We start from the raw sequence: 22,973 nt of genomic DNA, 5'->3' as shown, positions 1-22,973 counted from the left end.
TGTCGAGATTCCTCCAAATGTCTTTGTTTAATGTTATAAGCAGCATCAATGACCGTTTGAAAAGCCAATAATATGTGTTTGTGGTTTATAATATTTTACAAGCCCGGCTACGCCACTGTTCGACTTTTGGTCTTGTTTTTCTTTGAAGGCTTCATTTTGTTTGCTGTAAACATAGAGATGATGTGCTTTACCATAAAGCTCTAATTTGGTCTCATCTGTCCGCAGGACATTTTCCCAGAAGTATTTTGGCTTGTTCAGGTGGGTCTCCTACCAACGACCCCCTTTTATTGAGTTGGTGATGGATGGTGCGAGTTGAAACTGTCGTACCTTGTGTCTGAAGGTCAGCTTGAATCTGTTTGGCAGTTGATCGAGGTGCTTTATCCACCATTCCAACAATCCTTCACTGCAATCTTCGATCAAGGTTTCTCTTGTGGCCACGTCCAGGGAGGTTGGCTACAGTGCCATGGGCCTTAAACCTCCTGAAAACATTGCGTACGGTGGACACAGGAACATCAAGGTTTCTGGAGATGGACTTGTAGCCTTGAGATTGTCCATGCTTGACTACAATCTTGTGTTTGTCCTCCTCACACAATTTTCGGGTTTTCTTTCTTTTCTCCATGCTCATTGCGGAACACACAGTGACACAAAACAGCAGAATGAGTCCTTTTCTCTATTCAAACTGGTTGAATGAGTGATTTTTATATTGCAGGCACCTGCAACTCACCGCAGGTGAATTCAATTCCAAAGTAATGGAGAATCACCTGCTGGAAATCTAATTATTTCTTACAACTTCTAAAAGGTGCCAATAATATTGTCTGGGCCATTTTAGGATTTCTGTGTGGAATAAGCTGAGATTTAGTAATTTTAAAGGTGTTTTTGTTTTGTTCCACTGCAAACCAAAGAAATACAAATGTGGATACCAAAATATATTTTTATTCCAACAATTTTCTGGAAGAAATGATGCATTATTTGAAAAAAGTGCAAGGGTGCCAATATTTTTGGCCACGACTGTATTTGTAAAATCCAACTCCTGTTGTGATACAGACCACTTGTTAATGGTGTTAATTGATCGATGACGACCTCTGTCGACACAAATGATTCCCAGCCTCGATGGAATGAGGTTTGAGCAAGAATTGCTAATATTCCTTTCGGGTGACCACGAGAAGTCGCTCGAAGGCCTCCTCTTCGCAAAAAGCCATGGTGGGATCTTTAAAGTCCGTCACCATCAATTAATGCAATGCCAGGCATGTCCATCCGAGGGACTCAGTGCAGCACCATTGCGGCAACTTATAGTTCGCAATCGTGAATCGAATGAACACTATAGACAGCTCAAAATGTCAGTGCGCTTAACACGTCGTCCTTCATTTTACTTGTTGGAATATCAAACAGTCGATAAAAAGACATCGGGCGAATGCCTGTTGGGATTCAGGCTGGCACTCATGGCATTCAAGCTCATGACAATGGAGGACGGAGGGCTTGGTGAATGCTCGAGCATTTATTGCGGCTTCCCTGGATTGTAAATCACGCTGGCCTTGTTTTCCAACTCTGAGGGTTGGTGGTGGCTGGGGGTGTGTCATGACGTCACAATGCTGCCGTTGCTGAAAGCTTGTTGCCTATAACAAGCCAGACAAATCTCAATGTCAATTACTGCCATCAGTGCCATAGTAAATGGGAATTCTTTTCAGTTTGGTTCTGTCTTAGAATAAGATGGTGTTTTTCTATATTAATATTTTGAAGGTGCAAATCTAACCGTCACTCACTCATTTTAATTATTCTGCCAACACTATAATTCTATAAACTACCTCTCCCATTTTTACCCAGGGTTCAAAGCTGACCACCATTAATCTACTGGGGTTCGAATTCGTTTGGCAAAGATATCGTATGCTATTTATTTATTACTTGCAAATTCGAAGGTTTTTCAAGTACATTGGTCGGTTGCGTGTGTTATTCTGTCTGTTTGTCACCGGCCTAAAGGTCACGATTTTAAACCGATCGTCATGAAACTTCACCAAGTTGTAGAGGTCGTCACAAATGAGAAGCCTATTGATTTTGAGGTCAAAGGTCATCTGGAGGTCAAATTTCTAAAATCGCCATTTTTCATCCGATTGACTTCAAAATTGAACAGCATTTGCACATCGAGTCACTAAATAGGAAAACCAACTATTTTTGAGGTCAAAGGTCAACTCAAAGCAAAACTTCCAAAATCATCAATTTTCATCTGAAAAACCGTCAATTTTCATCCGGTTGACTTGAAAATAGAACAGCATTTTCATATTGCCTCACTTAATTGGGAAACAAACTATTTTGGTCAAAAGGTCAAAGGTCAACTCAAGGTCAAACTTCCAAAATCATCAATTTTCATCTAAAAAAACGTCAATTTTCATCCGATTGTCTTGAAAATTGAACAGTATTTGCACATTGAGTCACTGAATTATTGGAAAACCAACTATTTTAAGGTCAAAGGGCAAAAGTCAACTCAAGATCAAACTTTTAAATTCATCAATTTTCATCTGAAAAATAATCAATTTTCATCCTATTATCTTGAAAATTCAACAGCAATTACATAGTGTATCGCTGATATAGGACACCAACTATTAAGGGTAATAGGTCAAAGGTCAACGCAAGGTCAATAGGTCAAAAGTCAGCTCAAGATCAAACTTCCAAAATCATCAATTTTCATCTGAAAAATCATAAATTTTCATCCAAGTGTTACGTGCTCCTCCCCAAACCCCGGTCACGGTGTACCTCCGAGCCCCGAGAGGCGTTACGGCAGAAAGATGTGTTATTCTGTATGTCAAAGATCAATGGTGAAACCACACCAATTGTTACCAACAAACAAGTATTGTATTAAGATCACACAAGAATAACAGTACAACAACAATAGTAATCAATTGTACAACCAATATATATTTCCTACGATGGTACAATCAGGTTCGTACAATATAACTCACTGTGCTCCAAGTGAGTGAAAAGAAGAACATTTCCCAATGTCCCTATTCTGGCATCAAACCAAAGTCGATCCGCTCCAGTGATCGTCAGAACGATGTCCAATCGAGACCAGAATCCCGTTTGGATGACAGTCACAGTCCCACTGCCAAAGCTGCGCAAAGGCGCCCTCAAGGCGACTGGGAAATCATACCCTCGGGTATGGACGTTCCCCGGCTCCAAATCGGCGAACCGCAGATTTCCCACTCAAAAGCCACGTTACACACGCACACCAGATTAACGTCTGAATGTGGTGAAAATGGTTGAAGCGAAGGGAAAAACCTTGAGCGATGTGCAAAGCGCGCGAGTCAAAATGGCCGACGGCCCGTTCTCGTGGCGTAACGGCACTCTGATGATGATTCTCTCTGGAATCAACCACAAAGCCTGTCACACAGGTTTATCTGTCACAGCGATGACAACTCTGTCGCAGGAATCCCTTTCCCGGGCAACCCTAAAGTTCACTCGTGACTCTCGTTCGCCAATGTTCGCTCCAGACCTCGAAGCAGCTAGGCTTCTTGTCTGACTCACTCGCTCCGCCTTTTCTTCCTCCTCTTCCTCTTCGTCGTCGTCCGGTTCCGGTTTCATTTAAAACATTAACTTTTTTACCTTTTGACAATAGCAATCTCTATCTCCCCCAAACGACAACAATAATAGCACATGGAATCAAAAATGTTTACAGTGGATGAAAACCACAACAACGGAAGTGACGAATCCGTAACACTTCCCCCCCTCAAGAAAGAAAGTTTGAACATAGTGAAAACTTTCCTTGCAGGCAAAAACCCTTTTAACAAACAAAAGTAAAACTCACACCCAAATTATCAATTCACGTGAGCAACAATAATTAATATTCCCCAAAATAAAGCAACAAAACTTCCAAACAACCTACAGAAATTTACAAAGTTAGTTCACTCTGGACAAAGCATCAGCAACGACATTGTCCCTGCCCTTTACATGCTCAATTTCCAAGTTGAACTCCTGCGAAGCCAAACTCCATCTCATCAACCTCTGGTTTTTATTTTTCATTTTTTGAATGAAGGTTAAGGGGTTGTGATCAGTGAAGACTTTTATTGGAAAGGTAGTAGTTCCCAGATACACCTCATAATGCTGAAGCAAGGGACTCTTTTTCCACAGTGGCATAATTTGACTGATGTTTGTTAAACTTTCTGGAGTAGTAGTACACCGGGTGATCCACTCCATCCTCATCTTCCTGTAATAGAACTGCCCCAGCCCCCACATCACTTGCATCAATGGCCAACTTGAAAGGTGCTTGAAAATCCGGGGCTGCTAGGACAGGAGAGCTCACGAATATTGCTTTGACGTGGGCAAAGGCAGCCTGACATTTGTCATCCCAAACAAACTTGGTCTCTTTCCTCAGCAAATTCGTTAAAGGGGCTACCACATCAGAAAAATTCCTGCAGAACCGCCGGTACCAACCAGCCATACCCAAGAATCTCATAAGCTCCTTCTTCCCTTTTGGAACTTGGAAGCGATCAATGGCTTCTATCTTGGCTGTCACCGGTTGCACCTGACCCTGACCTACTACAATACTACATGGCCTAGGAACACCACCTGTGCTTTTACAAACTCACTCTTTGATAAGTTGATGGTCAACCCTGCCTCGGTCAGGTTCTTGAAAAATGCCTGAATTTGTTTAATATGATCTTCCATGGTCATAGTGTGGATGATGACATCATCCAGATAAGCCTCCACCCCCTCAAGGTCTGCAATGAGCTTATTAATCAGCTGTTGAAATGTAGCAGGCCCGTTTTTCATTCCAAAGGGAAGAACCTTGTACTGATACAACTCATTTGGTGTGACTAAAGCCGAGATTTCCTTGGCTCTATCAGTAAGAGGAATCTGCCAATACCCTTTCAGCAAGTCAAATTTAGTTACAAATTTAGCTGGGCCTATTCTATCAATACAGTCATCAATCCTCGGGATGGGATATGAGTCGGTCTTGGTCACTGCATTAACCCATTTTAAATCCGTACAACAGCGAAAACTGCCATCGGGTTTTGGAACCAACACACATGGTGAGCTCCATTCACTGCTGCCTGGTTTGATGATGTCATTCTCCAACATATACTGAACCTCCTTCCGAAGATACTCCATCTTCACAGGGTTCATCCGATAGGGGTGTTGCTTCACAGGAGTGGCTTCCCCCACCTCAATATCATGATATACCAGGTCTGTACGACCAGGTACATCTGTGAACAAATGTGCAAATTCAAAAATTAGGCTGGATAGTTGTCCTTGTTGTTCCCTCGTCAAATGACCTCATTTCTCATCTAAATGACTCAACACTTCTGTGTTCGTCAATCTGGGACAAGCCTGGTCATCAAAGTTATCAAACTTCACACCGGCCTCAACCTCTGGATTCTCTTGCACCCCGACTACAGGCACGAAAGGTGAGACAGGAACCATTTTCCCCACAGGCTTCCTCTCATAATATTTCTTCAGTCGGTTGACTTGACACAGCTGCCGCTTTTTCCGTCGGTCGGGAGTTGTCACTACGTAATCTGTTTCATTAACCCTCCTTTTGATTGCATAGGGACCAAAATATCTAGGCTGTAGTGGCTTACCTGGAACAGGAAGCAACACTAACACTCGGTCCTCAGGACTGAAATTTCTTATCTGAGATTTCTTGTCATGTCTCACTTTCATTTTATCCTGTGTCACTTTCAAGTTTCTTCTCGCAACTTCACAAGCCTTTGCCAATCTGTGCCTAACCGTTGACACATACTCCACCACTGTTGACTGCGACTCCTCCTGTAGCCACTGTTCTTTCACCAATTTCAACGGTCCTCGCACTGCGTGTCCAAACATAAGTTCAAAAGGACTGAACCACAATGACTCCTGAACAGATTCCCTCATAGCAAACAACAATAAGGGTATTTCTTCATCCCAATCCTTGTCACATTCAAAACAATACGTTCTGATCATATTCTTCAATGTCTGGTGAAAGCTTTCCAAGGCCCCTTGGCTCTCGGGATGGTAAGTACTTGATCTTGCTTGCTCCACTCCCAACAGGTGTACCACTTGCTGAAAAAGCGTTGACATGAAATTGGAACCCTGATCAGACTGGATGACCTTAGGTAGGCCAACCAAAGTGAAAAATTTAATCAAGGCCTTTGCAATAACTGCCGCAGTAATTTTTCTAAGAGGCACTGCCTCTGGGAACCTTGTGGAAGCACACATGATGGTCAACAAATACTGATGGCCAGCCTTAGTTTTAGGTAAAGGGCCTACACAGTCAATAATGACACGGCTGAATGGCTCTTCCAAAGCTGGAATGGGTTTTAAAGTGCGGATGGGACTTTCTGATTAGGTTTTCCCACCAGCTGGGAACAATGGCAAGATTTACAGAAATCCGCTACATCACGTTGCAATCCTGGCCAGAAAAAATGTACCAAAATTCTGTCACATGTCTTGTTCACTCGAAGGTGCCCGGCCAAAGGTGTCTCATGTGCCGAACTCAATATCTCCTTCCGGTACAGCGGTGGCATCACAATTTGGTAATGAACTTTCCACTCATCATTTGCTGGCACCTCCAGTGGTCTCCATTTTCTCATGAGTATTTCCCCTTTCAGGAAGTAACCAACAGGTATGTTCATAGCCTCTTCCTCTGTAACGGCTTTACCAATTAAACTCCGGATCTCCGAATCTCCGTGTTGTTCTTCAACAAGTCTCTTTCGGACCAGCACCGTTTGTTCAACCTCGCTCCCAGATGTCTCCGACGGACACTCCATTTCCTCTTTGATTCCAGATGCCACCTTTTCCTTAAGTTCCTTGATGTCACTCCCTTTCCTATTACCTCTTTCAGAATTTTCCTCCAATACCTCTAAGGAACCCAAAACCACATTGCCTTCCTTCTCCTTCTCTTCAGAGCGCTTCCTACCAATAGCACGAGTCACTGCACAGGATGGAAAGATACCCGGAATCTCCCGCTCTAACTGTGCGGTGTTATTTTCCATACTGGGCTTTTCAACCAACATTGGATTACCAGAAACTCGACCACCGGCCAAATCATTCCCGATAACAAAAGAGATTCCCTCTACAGGAAGCGTGGCTTGTAAACCTACGCTGACCGGCCCTGACACCAAATCAGACTTCAAATGGATGACATGAAGTGGAGCTTTAACATAGCCACCAACCCCCTGAAAAGAACACTAACACCAGTTGCCGTCTTCTCTGACAATGGCAAAATGCCCTCAAGCATCAAACATTGATGTGCTCCTGTGTCCCTCAATACCCTAACAGATCTCTGGTTCGTTAAGTCTCCATCCAGTGACACAAACCCCTCTGAAATAAAAGGTTTGTAACCCTCTTGAACAAGGTCGTTCTGTGATGCCGTAACTTTGGCATGGGAACCTTCACAAGGCACTGTCCTCCAAGGACGATTTCTCGCATTTGCCAATGCATTCGGAGTTGTACTAGTCCGACTCCGCTCCTGATTTTTCCTTTTCAGGGCGTAACATTTGGACATCAAATGCCCAGGTTTCTTGCAAAAAGCGCAAGTAGGCCCAGAGGAAAAACTCGAAGTCTGCCTCGGGCCCCCCGGAAGATAAGTCTGTCTTGGAACTGTAGTCTTCTGATCCCTAAAAGTCGTGGTATCAGATGTGTCCCCATAGTCATCTCTAGGCCGCTTCCATGAATATTTGTTCTCCGCCCCTGATTTACCATAACTCCCCTGGCTAACTCTAGGCGGGAAGTTAGGTTTGTGGAACCCCATCCTGTGTGTCAAGGCATAGTCATCTGCCACGGTTGCTGCCTCATACAACTCTGGTACTTTCTTTTCATCCAGATGTACTTTAATGTCCACGTGGAAACACTGTTTGAATTCCTCCACCAAGATCAATTGTCGCAACAGGTTGAAGTCTTTCCCAATCCCCTTCGAGTCACACCACCGATCAAACATGGTTTCCTTCATTCTGGAAAACCCCGCATGGGTCTCACTCTCCCTCTTCCTGGCATTCCTGAATTTTTGCCGGGAAGCTTCAGGGACCAATTCATAGGCTTTGAGAATGGTTTTCTTCACTATCTCATAATCTGCACATTGGTCAATCGGTAAAGCCGAAAATATATCTTGAGCTTTACCCACCAGAACACTTTGTACTAACATAGTCCAAGACCCCACAGGGGGAGGGGAGGAGAGGGGGGAGGGGAGGAGAGGGGGGAGGGGAGGAGAGGGGGGAGGGGGAGGGGGGAGGCGGAGGGGGGAGGGGGAGGGGGGAGGCGGAGGGGGGAGGGGGAGGGGGGAGGGGGAGGGAGAGGGGGGAGGGGGGAGGGGGGAACGGCTAGCTTGGCAAGCGATAGCAGGCTTTTTCCTTTTATTTTTACCTCAATGAGGGCTATATATATAGTCTGTACTTGGAGCCTTCAAGTTCAACATCAAGTTTTTTAATGAAAAATAATGCAGATGTATAACAATCCACCAATGCAAGTTCAGAAATGAATGCAGATCCTTTACTTTGCGATACAAACGCAATTCCCGCCATTTCCACTCACGATCGATGCCTCCACAATGCCCGCGCCTCTTCTTCCTCCTACAACTTTGTCTCACTTCTTTCACTCAAAATGCACGAAATTCTGCTGCATGAAATTATGTAGAGGCCTCGTCGGGGGGATGTAAGGTAGATAAGGAAGGCGTTGTAACAGAAGAATCAAAATAAAAGTGGAAGAACATGAGGAAATGGGAGTTATTCTGGACCCACAGCCAAACCCGACAAACCATTGCAATACACCCCGAACGTCTAGCGCCACCACAAACTACATCATGGAATTGCAGCTGGCACGGTTTTTTAAAACCATTGATATTACAATAAAACGTAGCCTAAAACCACCGGGATTTTATTCTGATTCCGAATCTGTGTCTAAAACTTTTCTCCGATGTGTAGTTCTTGAGTTATAAGCGGACATCCAGACAGACACACACACAGACACGCCTCCTTTATATATAGAGATATATATATATAGATATATATATATATATATATATATATATATATATATATATATATATATATATATATATATATATTGTAGCGGTTACCGCTGGATGTACATAATCGCCTTGCACCGGCCAGAACACGGCCAGACGCGCCTCTCCCGGGCATGCCCGGACTCACTGTTCCCGGGCACGCCCGAACCTCCCGGGCACGCCCGGTCTCGTCTTTCCCGGGCATGCCCGCTCTCGCCTTTCCAGGGCTCGCCCAGAGCGTCCGGGCATGCCCGCTATCGCCTTTCCAGGGCTCGCCCAGAGCGTCCGGGCATGCCCGCTATCGCCTTTCCAGGGCTCGCCCAGAGCGTCCGGGCATGCCCGCTATCGCCTTTCCAGTGCTCGCCCAGAGCGCCCGGGCACGCCCAGCCTCGACTTGCCAGGCCGCAGCCAAACACGCCCGGGCAGGTCCAGACTCGCCTTTCCAAGGCTCGCCCTTGATACCCGGGCATGCCCGGTATAGCTTTTTCCGGGCAAACTTCCCGACATAAATGTGTATATATATTGTTGCCCGAAAAACGGGCTTGTCAGAATACCTGAGCTGTTTTGTTTCAATAAAGCAACTCGGACGAATTCCGTCTTTGGTCGCGTCAATTCTTTCGACTCGCGTTGGAGCGCAGTTCCTTCAATATATATATATATATACTGAAACGCAAAAGAAACTTACCACTTGTTTGAAATGTAATACAATTGTAACAGTTCAAAATAAAACAAACCAACAATTGCTAATTGAAACATTGGCATTTTATTGATGACATGTCAAGTTTTTGACCAAGATACACAATCTCATCAGTTTGTTCTACAGTACAGAACAGCACAGGGTGCAATGTCAGTCCCCTTTCAATAGCGTGTGTGGCCACCATTGTTTTGGATACAGGCAGTGCATCGTCGGCATATACTGCCTACCAGTTTTTGGATGGATTGCTGCTGGATTCTGTCCCACTCAGTCCTCAATGTCTGAAGCAGCTCCGCCCGTGTCCTGGCCCTGCCAACTACGCGTCTCCCAAGCTCATCCCACAGGTGCTCTTTGGGATTCAGGTCAGGGGAGAGCGCAGGCCACTGCATGGTGTTGATGTTCTCGCCTTGGAGAAATGCAGTGGTAAAGCGAGCAGCATGGGGACGAGCGTTGTCATGCTGAAAGGTTCTCAGTTCTGGGTGGTCTAGCAGGAATGGCAGCAGATGAGGTCGCAGGATGTTATCCACATACCGCTGGGCGTTAAGATTCCCATCCACAACCACCAGTGGCATCCTGTACCGGCCTGATATGGCGGCCCACACCATCACACTTGGGCCACCCCACCTGTTGGCTTGACGCACGCAACAATCGGCATATCGCTCGCCAGTTCTTCTCCAGACACGCTCATGCCCATCAGGACTGTCCACACAGAACCTTGACTCATCGCTGAAAGCGACCTCATTCCACTGCGCCAAGGTCCACCGCTGATGCTGCTGGCACCATCTCTGTCGGTTGCGGCGATGGGCAGCCGTCATCACGGGGCCTCTGTATGGTCTTCTGGCAGTCAGACCATAGTCATGCAGTCGTCTTCGTGCAGTATCATTGGAGATCCATGGGTTTGCACGCCCCGGAGTTTCTGCCGCAGTGCGGGATGCTGGACGGAATCGATCCCGCAGGTGACTTCGGACCATCTGCCTGTCCTGCCTTGCAGTGGTGACTCTTGGCCTCCCTGATCGAGGTCTGTCATCTGCAGAGTTGTGGAGGGTGTCTCTGTCCACCAGGGCCGATATCGTCTGGTGTGAACAGCCAAGGCGACGTGCCACCTCACGGTAGGTCAGTCGGCCTTGCAGCATGCCCAGGGCACGCTGCCGTTGATCCCTTGACAATCGTGGCATGTTGATTGAAATGCCCATTTTGCACTGGCCTTTTTAAAGCCAATATCAAGACATCACGTGCAGCTCATTAAAATCATCCCGTACCCCTTGGCTAATCACTGACAGTCAAAACGGCTGTTCAACAGCTGTGCTATGAAGTGACCATTGAAGGTTCAATTGACCATCCGTGACCGTTTTGTCTGACAGTGAGGACACTATTGTCCACAAATAAGTTCACACATTTACTACACGCAGTGTTATTGTTGATATTTAAAGGTTTCAAATGTGGTAAGTTTCTTTTGCGTTTCAGTATATATATATATATATATATATATATATATATATATATATATATATATACTGTATATATATATATATATATATATATATATATATATATATATTATATATATATATATATATATATATATATATATGGCGCACAATCAAACCTGTGTTGAAGAAAACAAAACACTGCTATTGGCACCAAAATATCGGAATCAAACGAGAAGCAAAAAGGGAAGTTGGGGACTTGAGGTACAATATGGTCACAGAGCACCACAATGGTATGGTCGTGCAGGTGGGACTGGAGGATAGCAACAAGGAGATGGCGATGAGTTGACGCCTTTGTAGTCTTTTAATCCATCCGTGTCGACAACCAAGCATATAGAGAGGGAGATTAAAAAGTCTCCTTGAAGCCCAACTTCAGCCCAAACGCTCTCGCTCTATCAACTCACATGTGCGGTGCCGGCTTGTACGCCCTTCGGACCTGACTTCCGGCACATGGCTGAACCTGCAATTAGCCAACCACGAACCAAGTCTCAAAGTTGAAAATCCTTGTTGGAAAAGAGAGAGTCTCGATGAAGCCTCTGAGACCACAGAAGGGAGTGGAGACAGCAGCAGCGTGCTGAAGGACAGTGGGAAGGGGCAAAAAGTCGACTGCTTAATGTATTAAGCAGTCGTAGGATTATGGCGGCTCCATCGGGGGATATGAAGTGGGGTGGGGGGAGGGGTGGGGGTGGGGTGGATTGGAGGTTACCTCTCCCCCCCCCCCCCCTACCTCCCCTCCCCCAGACTTTTGTATCTCTACTCGTCCCTTTTTACCAACCAATTGCTCTGAAACCCGATACAGTCCTTCTACTCGATGGTCCGCAGGATCGCTCAGTCTCAGATTGTTTTGATTTTGGATCAGGGGGGTTCCTCAAAATCAGCAGAGGTCTGAGATACACTCTCAAGAGATGACCATCAGCACATTCGCAGCCTGGGGACAGATCCGATTGCCCAACAAGTCACCAATGGTTTGAACAACTACATTTCGTCCTTCCTTTCAATCATACTCCTATTTCACAATTTTTTGGGAAATATACTCCTATTACTCCTATTTTTTGGCTCCTTTTTCTGGTGGTTTTTTTAAAGGTTGGTCTTTACTTTTTGTACACCGCACCTTTCCTATGCCATCTCCAGGCATTGCAAATCGTCATTGCTGGGCACCGAAGGGGGCTCGGCAGTGACGCACGCTGAAAGGGAGTACTCAGTTTTCACTCTGGTTGTTTTCTTGCTTTCTTTCTTGTTTGTTTGTCCGGGCGATATCTCAGCCATCCTTTGAGCTGAGAAGCTGAAATTTCGGCACAATAGTGAGCAAGTCCTTTGTCAAAAACGATATTTTTTGTTTTTTGATTAATCAATTAATTGAGGAGTTATTTAATTATTAGTGATTAATTAAGTACTTATTTAATTAATCAAATTTCCTTTCTCTTCTGACCATTAACTCAGGCACCTTTTGAGTTAGGAAGCTGATATTTGGACATGCCAATGACCAGGTGATTTGGCTGCAAAGGTTATTTTTGATTTATTAATTAATCATTTAATCAATTAATCGATTACTTATTTAATTATTCGATTAATGACTAATTTTATTTTTTTTCCAAGTTACAGATTCTGATGAAATGGTGGTGGTTTATGTGTTCTCTGACCGAATTGATTAATAATTATAATTTTTTAATGATTATTATTTATTTATTTAATCATTTATTTATTTTCTTTCTCATTTGGCCAATAGCTCAGGCACCTTTTGAGCTCAGAAGCTAATATTTGGACATGAGTGACCAAGTGATGTGGCTATCAAGGATGTTTTTGATTTATTGATTAATCAATTAATCAATGAATGGATTAATTATTTAATTATTCGATTAATTTTTTATTTATTTATTTAAGTTACAGATTCTGATGAAATGGTGGTGGTTTATGTGTTCTATGACCGAATTAATTAGTAATTTAATTTTTAAATGATTATTATTTATTTATTTTCATTATTAATCATTTATTTATTTTCTTTCTCATTTGGCCAATATCTCAGGCACCTTTTGAGCTGGGAAGGTAATATTTGGACATGACAGTGACCAAGTGATGTGGCTATCAAGGATATTTTTGATTTATTGATTAATCATTTAATCGATTCATTATTTATTGATTAATCGATGAATTATTTATTGATTAATCAATTAATTATTTAATTTTTTATTGATGACTTATTTGATTAAATTTCTAAAAGATACATCTTCGGATGAAACACTAGTGGTTTAGTTATGCTATTAGCCAATTGATTAAGAAAATATTTTGTGATAATCTTTTATTGATTTTAATTATACAATTAATCAATCAATTAGCGTACACCTCTCCTTCCCAATGCAGCCTCTATGAGGTGCACTGCGGTATTGCCGGGCGCCAGAGGCGCCCCGGCAATGCCGCGCTGTAGGATATTTCATTATTTGGCAAGGGGGCGGTGTACTTTGAATGTATCTGTACTTGTTTTTGTTTTGTTTTTGTTCTTGATTTCTGTACTTAATTTCATCAAATGCTCATCTACCGAGATTGTTTGGATGAGGCTTCAACCACCAAATTATTTTATTCCTTTATCTGCAGGTAAACAACCATGGCTACAGGTTGAGGAAAGATCGTGAGAAAAGTCCAATTGAAAGAATCACCAGTGTTGACGACCTGGATGCAGAGGTGAAAATATCCGTGTTCTATATACAGGAGGAACTCAATGACATCATTAAAGTAGAAGTCAAAGTAGATTCCAGCAAACCCCTTTGAGACGTAAATTGGAAGAATTTGAGGAACCAACATCTCGTGCACCAGTTAAGGGTTCCCAGGATGAGGCACATCTTCCTTATCGCTCGTTTCACAATGACGGGGATAAATCAGCTCAAATAAAATTTTGCTGCAAGATATGTAGTGCATTATGATATGTCATGACGCTCGATTTTTGTGCCAAAAGTGATTTTTTGGCAGTTTTGTCAACTTTGGGGGGTAAATTAACAGAAAAATTAGGGGTTGAATTTGTTCGCTAACTTTTGGGGGTATTGGGGGCCCTTTAGGGGGGGGGACCCCCAAAAATTGCAAAATCTATATCTCGGCTCCTAGACATGCCAGCTTCATGATATTGGTGTCTAGGATAGGGTTTCTGGGGGCGCCTAGTTCAATTATGATGTTTACAAGATGATCTGAGGTCAAGGTCATAGGCTCAAGGTCACCACAGGGTCATAAATGACCCCAAAATGTAAAATCAGCCAAAATAACTGAACTATGTCATATAGTACCACTTCATGTGGGTTTTGTTGGGTGAGAAATTCAGTGGTGACATCTTTTTTTACATTCGAGGTCACGATCAGGTTATAAACTAGGTCATGGTCAATGTCATTTGGGTGGGTGAAAATGTGGCGAAAACAAAAAAATGTCACATCTCATGATATACAGTGCAACTACAAAACATTAGTTTTGACACATAAATGCTGAGCAAGTACATATTATAATGCACCACATTCTTCATCTCATGACAGATCTATTTACACTTTGTTGAGTTACACTACGTCCAGTGTAATATAAGGTCTAATCGCACCAATATATAGGCCCTACTACACCAGTTTTACACCGCGTATGCATTAACTAAACAAATATCATCAATGTACCCATAATCAGCTATCAATTACAAAAATGGTACTTACAATTCCGATCCTTATACTTCTTCGTCCTCAATATCGAATTTCTCATGCCTGACGTTTTGACATCCTTGGTCATGGCACTTGCAAAGCGGCGTGCAGGGGAGGTTGTTCTTCGCACAAGAACAGTTGCGTGCGCAGACAGATGATTTACAGCCACATTTGATCAGTTCTAGAACCGCTTGTGGAGCAGGTAGTTCAAGACACTGTAGAGGGAAGATTGCACCATCTTTGATGACCCAACCGCAGTCTTCCAAACTAGGAAGTTGGGGATGTATAGTGACATAGGCTTTGTTCACCATGCATACAAAGTTTTTCCGTTGAATATGAGGCAGCAATGTAGCTCGGGTGGGGAACAGCATCTCAGACTCCATGTTTTTCGACCTGAAGAGCTCCCAGCAAAGTTGGGGAAGTGTTTGTGGGCCATTGGCAGAGTAGACGCGGCACACAAAGTGTTCGAGGGGCTGCATCTCCTCAGGGAGTTTTCCATCTATTAGTTCCGTCAATGAGAGAGGGCCATCTCCCAATCTCTGGAAGGCATCAATGATGGGATCATTGGGACCCAATTTGAAGTACTCTGTGATCCACCTCTTCTTTGTCACACCCACGAACTTACCACCCCAGTTAGTGCCAGTGAAGTTGTGTATCCCAATGAGACCTTGACATTTCTTACGGCTGATGCTCCTCACTCTCTCCACCACATCGATCTTTCTGAACTTGTTGCCATTTCCTGTGTGAAATTCCAATGTGGTCAAAGTTCCCAAACGTCCATGTGCTGTGAGGTCAATGAGGAGGACCAACACATCAGTGTCCGGAGATGCAACAACAATATGTCTGAATTCACAATCCTTGATGCAGTGAAGAACATGAAGGGGGATCTGTGAGTCAGCCTCCTCGTGCTCATGGGTAAAGAAGTCCTCTTCAAGCCTGTGGGGTGCATTGATTTTGATATTGGTGTCATATGAGACGATAAGTCGCAGATCCTGTCCCTCAAACTCCTGTAGAAGTCCCTGGGCAAGAATCCTTGCAAGCTGACCTTTGGTCTTGGAGGAGGACAAGGGCTCCCGCAGAGGAACAGTCGTGATGCTCATGAATTGCCAGGGGAAGGCCAATTGAGAGCGGGGTTTCCACTGTTTTTTTGAACCCATGAGAAGTCTTCAACTTGACTTGTCTGTGACTTCTTGAGCTCTGCACTATCATCTGGCACACAACATCCACATTCTTCTTCACTTCTGCTTCACGCTGTCCTGAGATTATTCTAGCTTCAGAGCCATACATGATATGCATTATTAAAAACTCTAGCATAGGGGGATTTTCAAAGTTATTGAAGTCGCCTGTGAATTTCCAGTCTCTTGCGCGGAGAACCTCCTTCCTCAGGGCACGAGATAGATCAATGAGAACCCATGCATCTGTGTCTGCAGTTGCAAACTCAACGGCTTGCCCCACTGACTTCTTCCTCATAACTCTGTGGCTGTGAGTAGGATTGGGAGGCTCAACAAATTCAACCTCTGGCACATGCTGTTCAATCAATTCCTTCAGGTGCTTCTTGTGATTGTCACTTCTCTCCTCATGAATTTTCTTCTCCTTCAACAGGTTGATGTAAAAGTTGTTTAACTGATTCATGCTAAGGACACAGTCATCTATACTTAGTGAATCTCTCACATACACAACAAACTCAGCATCACACACATTTCTCACATGTCTATATGCATCGCTATATCCCCGTTCCTTGCCATGTCTGTCTGCAACCCTGATACAGTCTCGATGGTAGTACTTTTCTAATGCTGATGCATCTCCAGAGTCCAACAGTTCAGCTAGACTCGATCTGACTAAGTCATCCTCGGTAGCCTCTTTGATTGCTAGAAGTCGTTGACCCATAGAATCCGATACTACTCTATGCAGCCCTTGTGATGATTTTGGACAAAATGAACATGTGGAGAACATACATTTCTTTCCCTTCGGAAGCACCTTACAACCTTTCTGTCTTAGAGGCCTAATTGCTGCGTCAGATTTCTCTGTCTTGGGTGGCCGTCCACGTTTTGGAGCCATTGGCACTACATCGGAGGTAGAGGATGCATGAGAAGACGTTGGTGTTTGGGAACGAGCGCGTTTTCTACACATCTCTAAGTTGGCCTTATTTGCAAGAGGTTTGCGACACTTGCTGTGATAAGAGACATTACGTAAATCTGACTCCGACAAGCTACTTAAATGATCTGCCAGCGATTTGAGGTTCACATCACCTAGACTAGCCCGCTCTACAACCCTTTCTTTTAGATCTCGCACGAGTGATATATCAATATCATGTTTATCAACAAGTTTGTTATTCACAGAGTCTCCCTCTTTGCAAATGATGCAAATCCTTATTTCTTCAGATTTTCGTTCCGACATTGCAGAAGGCAGGTTGAAATGCTCAGAGCTTCACTTCATGGACACGTTCGCAGCAATACAGCGACACACCTGGAAATAAAGAAGAAAAAGATAAGCAAAATATGGCGACATCAACGTTTTGGCATTTAGCCAGGATATAGTGCATCATGATATGTAAGAAAAAGGCCTGTTGGATGATTTTTTTCCCCAAACTGATTTTTGCGGTTTTAGCACACTTATGGGGTGAACCAACCGAAAAAGTAGGGGTTGACCGCGAATGTCGAAAAGGATGTCACGACTGAATTCCTCACCCAATAAAACCTATATAAAGTGGTACTATACGATATAATTCAGTTATTTTGGCTAATTTTACCTTTTGGAGCCATTTATGACCCTGTGGTGACCTTGAGCCTATGACCTTGACCTCAGATCACCTCATAAACAACATAATTGAACTCGGCGCAGACAGAAACCCTATCCCAGACACCAAGATCATGAAGCTAGCATGTCTAGGAGCCGAGATATAGATTGTGCAATTTTTGGGGGTCACCCCCCTAAAAGGCCCCCCAAAATACCCGAAAAGTTCGCGAAAAAATTAAACCCCTAATTTTCCTTTGAATTTACCCCCTAAAGTTGACAAAACTGCAAAAAAATCACTTTTGGCACAAAAATCGAGCACCAGCCCTTTTTCTTACATATCATAATGCACTAATCATATCATACATGTCTCTCTGAACGTGTCTGTTGTCACATCCCTGAATATTTATAACTAGTGAGGTCACCCGTGGGAATCACACGGGGGAGAGTGGGTCACACACACAGACACACACACACACACACACACATGCATACACATATGCACACAAACACGTACACACATGTACACCGACACAAATGCATACACATATGCACACACACACGTACACACATGTACACCCACACACATATATATATATATACACACACACACACACACACACACACACACACACACACACACACACACACACACACATATACACACACACACGTATATATGCACATATATACACATATACACATATACATCCACACACACGTACACACATGTACACCCACACACATACACACATATACACACATATATGCACATATATACACATATACATCCACACACACACGTACACACATATACACACACACACACACATGTACACCCACACACATACACACATATATACACACACACTCACACACACATATATACACACACACTCACACACACATATATATGCACATATATACACATATACATCCACACACACACACGTACACACACATGTACACCCACACACATGCACACACATATACACATACACACACACATATACACACACACAAAACAGATGTCTTGACATCTGTTTCACTCGAAACAATCCACACCCCTCCAACATGTCATTGAATGATGTTGAAATCCAACATCAAAATATCATAAAATGGTTGGGTATCTTCATCCAGGCAGATTTGAAATGGGATGTACACATCTATATAATAATACCGTAAGGACTCGACTTTGTTATCCCTTTTACGCCGCACCCAGTGACCCGATGCCCACGGCACTAATGCATTTTCCATCTACGAACCGCGCTCTTTGTTTATCACGTACAGCCATACTCGAAAAATCTGAATTCGCCGACTTTGGGACCCAAAAGCATCCGATTATCGGCTGATACGACGCCATCTTACGACACCATCGTATTGGCATCTGCTGGGCGAAGGCGATGCGAGCTGTCCGCTGATTGGACAGTCGAGTGGTGTGATGGGTGGTGTGAACCAAATGGTCTTTTTATTCCCTTGAACATTTTAAATTAGGATATATAAGGAAACGTCTTTATCGTCATTTTAATAAAGTTAAATGGAGTGACGTTGCGAAACTCGGGGTGCGTTGCATAAATCCTCGTAACTCAGAGAGGTGTAGCAGGTGGCGAGACGTAAGGAAGCTTTTTTATTCCCTTGAACATTTGAAATTAGGATATATAAGGAAACGTCTTTATCGTCATTTTAATAAAGTTAAATGGAGTGACGTTGCGATACTCGGGGTGCGTTGCATAAATCCTCGTAACTCAGAGAGGTGTAGCAGGTGGCGAGACGTAAGGAAGCTTAAAGATAACGAGCTGAAAACAGACGAACGATATCCCTTCCGTGGATGTTCCACGGGTTTCACGTCTTTATCGTCATTTTAATAAAGTTAAATGGAGTGACGTTGTGATCAGTGAGTTGTATACGAAGAGATAAAAGGATGGCATTGACTTCGAGACGGTACGTGATAGTTGGCTGCGGCTGGCTGATGCTGCATTTTTTTTCTAAGTGCCATGGATGCTGATGGACATAATAAAGGTATCGGCTGATCTCTCATCGTAATATTACCCGATGGAAATGAACTGTTTCTTTGTTTGTCATTTCCTGTGCAATAATGTCAAATTGATGTCAGACATCCTTTTCTATTGACAGCTGCTCTCCTTTTCGATGGCATCGTCTATTGATATGCATGTTCTTCTTTCATATAATTTTACACATTCACAATCAGTATTTCAATTCTTGCAGACATTGGAAAGGAAGTTGACTCACAGGCCAACTCTCTGGCTCAATCACAGGCCGACGCACAGGCGATGTAATTGTGAGTAGCATTTTTGCACAAGTGAAAATTGATCTTTCTTCCTAACTCTTACTCGGACAAGCAAATCCCCTATGCCATCCATAATGGTACACTCTATCCATACACCACATCCTCCCTTCCGTGGATGTTCCACGGGTTTCGGCTAGTCAGTTATATTGTTAAAAGAGCTAACAGGTTTACACATGATTCATAAGTTTAAATACCATTCCCTCCCAAGCAATTACTGAGTTGAAATGCAAAACCACAACATTCAAGATAGCCCAATAGCATTGCTTTTCCACACAACGAACAAATTGTAGCGATTGTTAAGCTTTGATGAGAATTGTTAAATTATTTTAAAATTGTTTTTTCTTGATGTCAAAAAATTTTTTTTTAAAATAAAATGGTTTTTTTTTTAAATAAAATTGTTTTTTTTTTTACTCTGCCTTGGTGATTTTATTGTGTTTTTATTGTATTTCTACAATAAAAATGTTTATTGGTATTTCTGATTGATTTGGTATCTGGTATTTCAACGTTTATTTTATTGTATTTTATTTTTTACATTTTATTGCCATTTTTTGTATTGGTTTTTATTTTATTGTATTTTTATATTTTACATTTTATTGCCATTTTTTGCATTAGTTTTTATTTTCTTGCAGAGAAAAGCATACTCACGTTCTATGCAGATGAAGACATAAACAAACGGACCAAAATGCAATACCCTCTCGGCCTCTCCTCTGGCAAGGGTAACAAGTAAAATATAATAATGCAATAAAATGTAAAATATAAATACAAAAAAATAAAAACTGATACAAAAAAATGGCAATGAAATGTAACATATAAAATACAATAACATACACATGGGGGCAATACCCCTGGTGCTCTCCTGATAAAATAAACAGTATACTACAATGACTAAAGATGTTTGAAATCAATTTCAATGGTTGTGAGAAGACAGCGCAGCATGTGGAATCATACAAATATAATCATAAGACTTTAAACAAACAAAGAAGAAAATACCTATTTTGGGGGGCAACCCCTCCACCCCCACCCCCCCCCCCCCCATCCCTCCGTATACCACCAAAGGGCACGTACACACACATGTACACCCACGCACATACACACATATACACACACACACACACACACACACATATACAGTCACGTGAAAAAGTAAGTACACCCCATGTAAAGTTTTGACTTTTTCAACATATTTCAACATACAGCTATTTGATCTTCATTTTAACAATATTGACAGATGAAGGTGATATAATATAACAAATATCATGAAACATTTACATTTTGTAGTCCATTGTATAATTTAAGTAAACATAAATGCAAATTTCGCATGTGGAAAAAGCAAGTACACCCTTGGCTCTAATAGGTGGTATTGCCCCCTTTGGCAGAAACAACCTCAAGTAGGCGTTTCTTATAACTGTCTACCAGTCTCTGACATCGACTGGGAGAAATTTTTGCCCACTCCTCCATGCAGAATTCTTTCAGCTGTATGATGTTTGAGGGGTTTCTTGCATGCACAGCTCGTTTCAAATCGCCCCACAACATCTCGATGGGATTTCGATCTGGGCTTTGACTTGGCCATTCCAGAACCCTCCATTTCTTTCTTTTCAGCCATTCCTTGGTGGATTTACTGGTATGTTTAGGGTCATTGTTATGTTGCAAGGTCCACCTTCGGTTGAGCTTCAACTTTCCGACAGATGGCCTCACATTATCCTCAAGCACCCTCTGCGACAATGAAGAATTCATAGTGAATTCTATGATGGTGAGCTGCCCAGGCCCTGATGCAGCAAAGCTGCCCCAAACCATAATATTTCCACCATCATGCTTTACAGTTGGTATCAGGTTCTTGTGGTCAAATGCTGTCTTTGGTTTTTGCCAAACATGTCTTCTCGTACTGTGGCCAAATAGCTCTACCTTTGACTCATCTGTCCAGAGCACATTGTTCCACAAGTGCTGGTCTTTGCCTAGGTGTTCATTGGCAAACTTTAGTCTTGCCCTGATGTTCTTTCTGGACAGCAAAGGTTTCCCCCTGGCACACCTCCCATGTAGATCAAATTTGTGCAGCCTCTTTCTAATGGTAGACTCGTGCACTTTGACATCAACAGTGGCAAGAGCTACCTGTAGGTCCCGTGTTGACATTCTGGGGTTCTTAGAGACTTCTTTCAGCATCTTGCGGTCTGCTCTCGGGCTGAACTTGCTGGGGCGGCCTGGCCTGAACAAGTTGGCAGTTGTTTGGAATCTTCTCCACTTGTAGATGATCTTCCGGACAGTCGAATGATTGATTTCAAATTGTTTGGAGATCTTTTTAAATCCCTTCCTAGACTCGTAGGCATCTATAACCTTCTTTCTAAAGGCCTCAGAGAGCTCTTTTGATCTAGGCATGGTGACGCCGCACACTTCAACAACAAAGAGAAAACCAAACTAAATGTCTGAGGTTTAAATAAGACAGGTTCCTCCAAGATAGTCTCTAACGATGTTCTAATCATTTGCACCTGAGCTGGTGCACCTGATTCTAATTTTAGGTATTTGAAGTAGTGATAAATGTAGGGGTGTACTTACTTTTTCCACATGCGAAATTTGCATTTATGTTTATTTAAATTATACAATGGACTACAAAATGTAAATGTTTCATGATATTTGTTATATTATATCACCTTTATCTATCAATATTGTTGAAATGAAGATCAAATAGCTGCATGTTGAAATATGTTGAAAAAGTCAAAACTTTACATGGGGTGTACTTACTTTTTCACGTGACTGTATTGATATCTTCAAGTGGTATGTTTCATATAATTTTCAAAATCCTTTTTACAACATAATGTAGAACAATTATCTCTCCAAAAATTATTTGTATCTATTGAATTTAACTTAAATAAAATAAAAGTATTGGTATTATTTCTTATTGAGCACCGAGGGAGTTGAAAATATGACTGACTATGATAAATACAATTACAAGAAGTATGTCTCCCTCTGGTGTCGTAGCTATCCATTACTGTTTGGTTTCTCTCATTAACACAATCATCAAAGATAACAAGATTCTTTTTTGATTTATCTAAATCTTGAGGTGAAGGTATATCATCCGTATTATCACTGAGAATACAAGTAATAGGTTTTGATTTCTTTGATTTCTGTGTACCAC

General features: G+C 42.6%; 1 protein-coding gene across 1 annotated transcript; it reads right to left on the bottom strand.

Moving 5' to 3' along the window:
• Positions 1–919: 919 nt before the first annotated feature.
• Positions 920–17,271, bottom strand: LOC144888509 (uncharacterized). The gene is made up of 2 exons (XM_078766626.1): positions 14,821–17,271; positions 920–1,613 (listed from the first exon to the last, which is right to left on the bottom strand). The coding sequence occupies exon 1, from the start codon at positions 17,200–17,202 to the stop codon at positions 15,805–15,807; it is 1,398 nt and encodes a 465-aa protein (XP_078622752.1). The 5' UTR covers positions 17,203–17,271; the 3' UTR covers positions 920–1,613; positions 14,821–15,804.
• Positions 17,272–22,973: the final 5,702 nt, after the last annotated feature.

Source organism: Myxine glutinosa, chromosome 12 (assembly GCF_964187855.1).
Source record: "Myxine glutinosa chromosome 12, kmMyxGlut1.1, whole genome shotgun sequence".
NCBI lineage: Eukaryota > Metazoa > Chordata > Myxini > Myxiniformes > Myxinidae > Myxine > Myxine glutinosa.
This window is presented reverse-complemented; position numbering and strand designations above follow the sequence as displayed.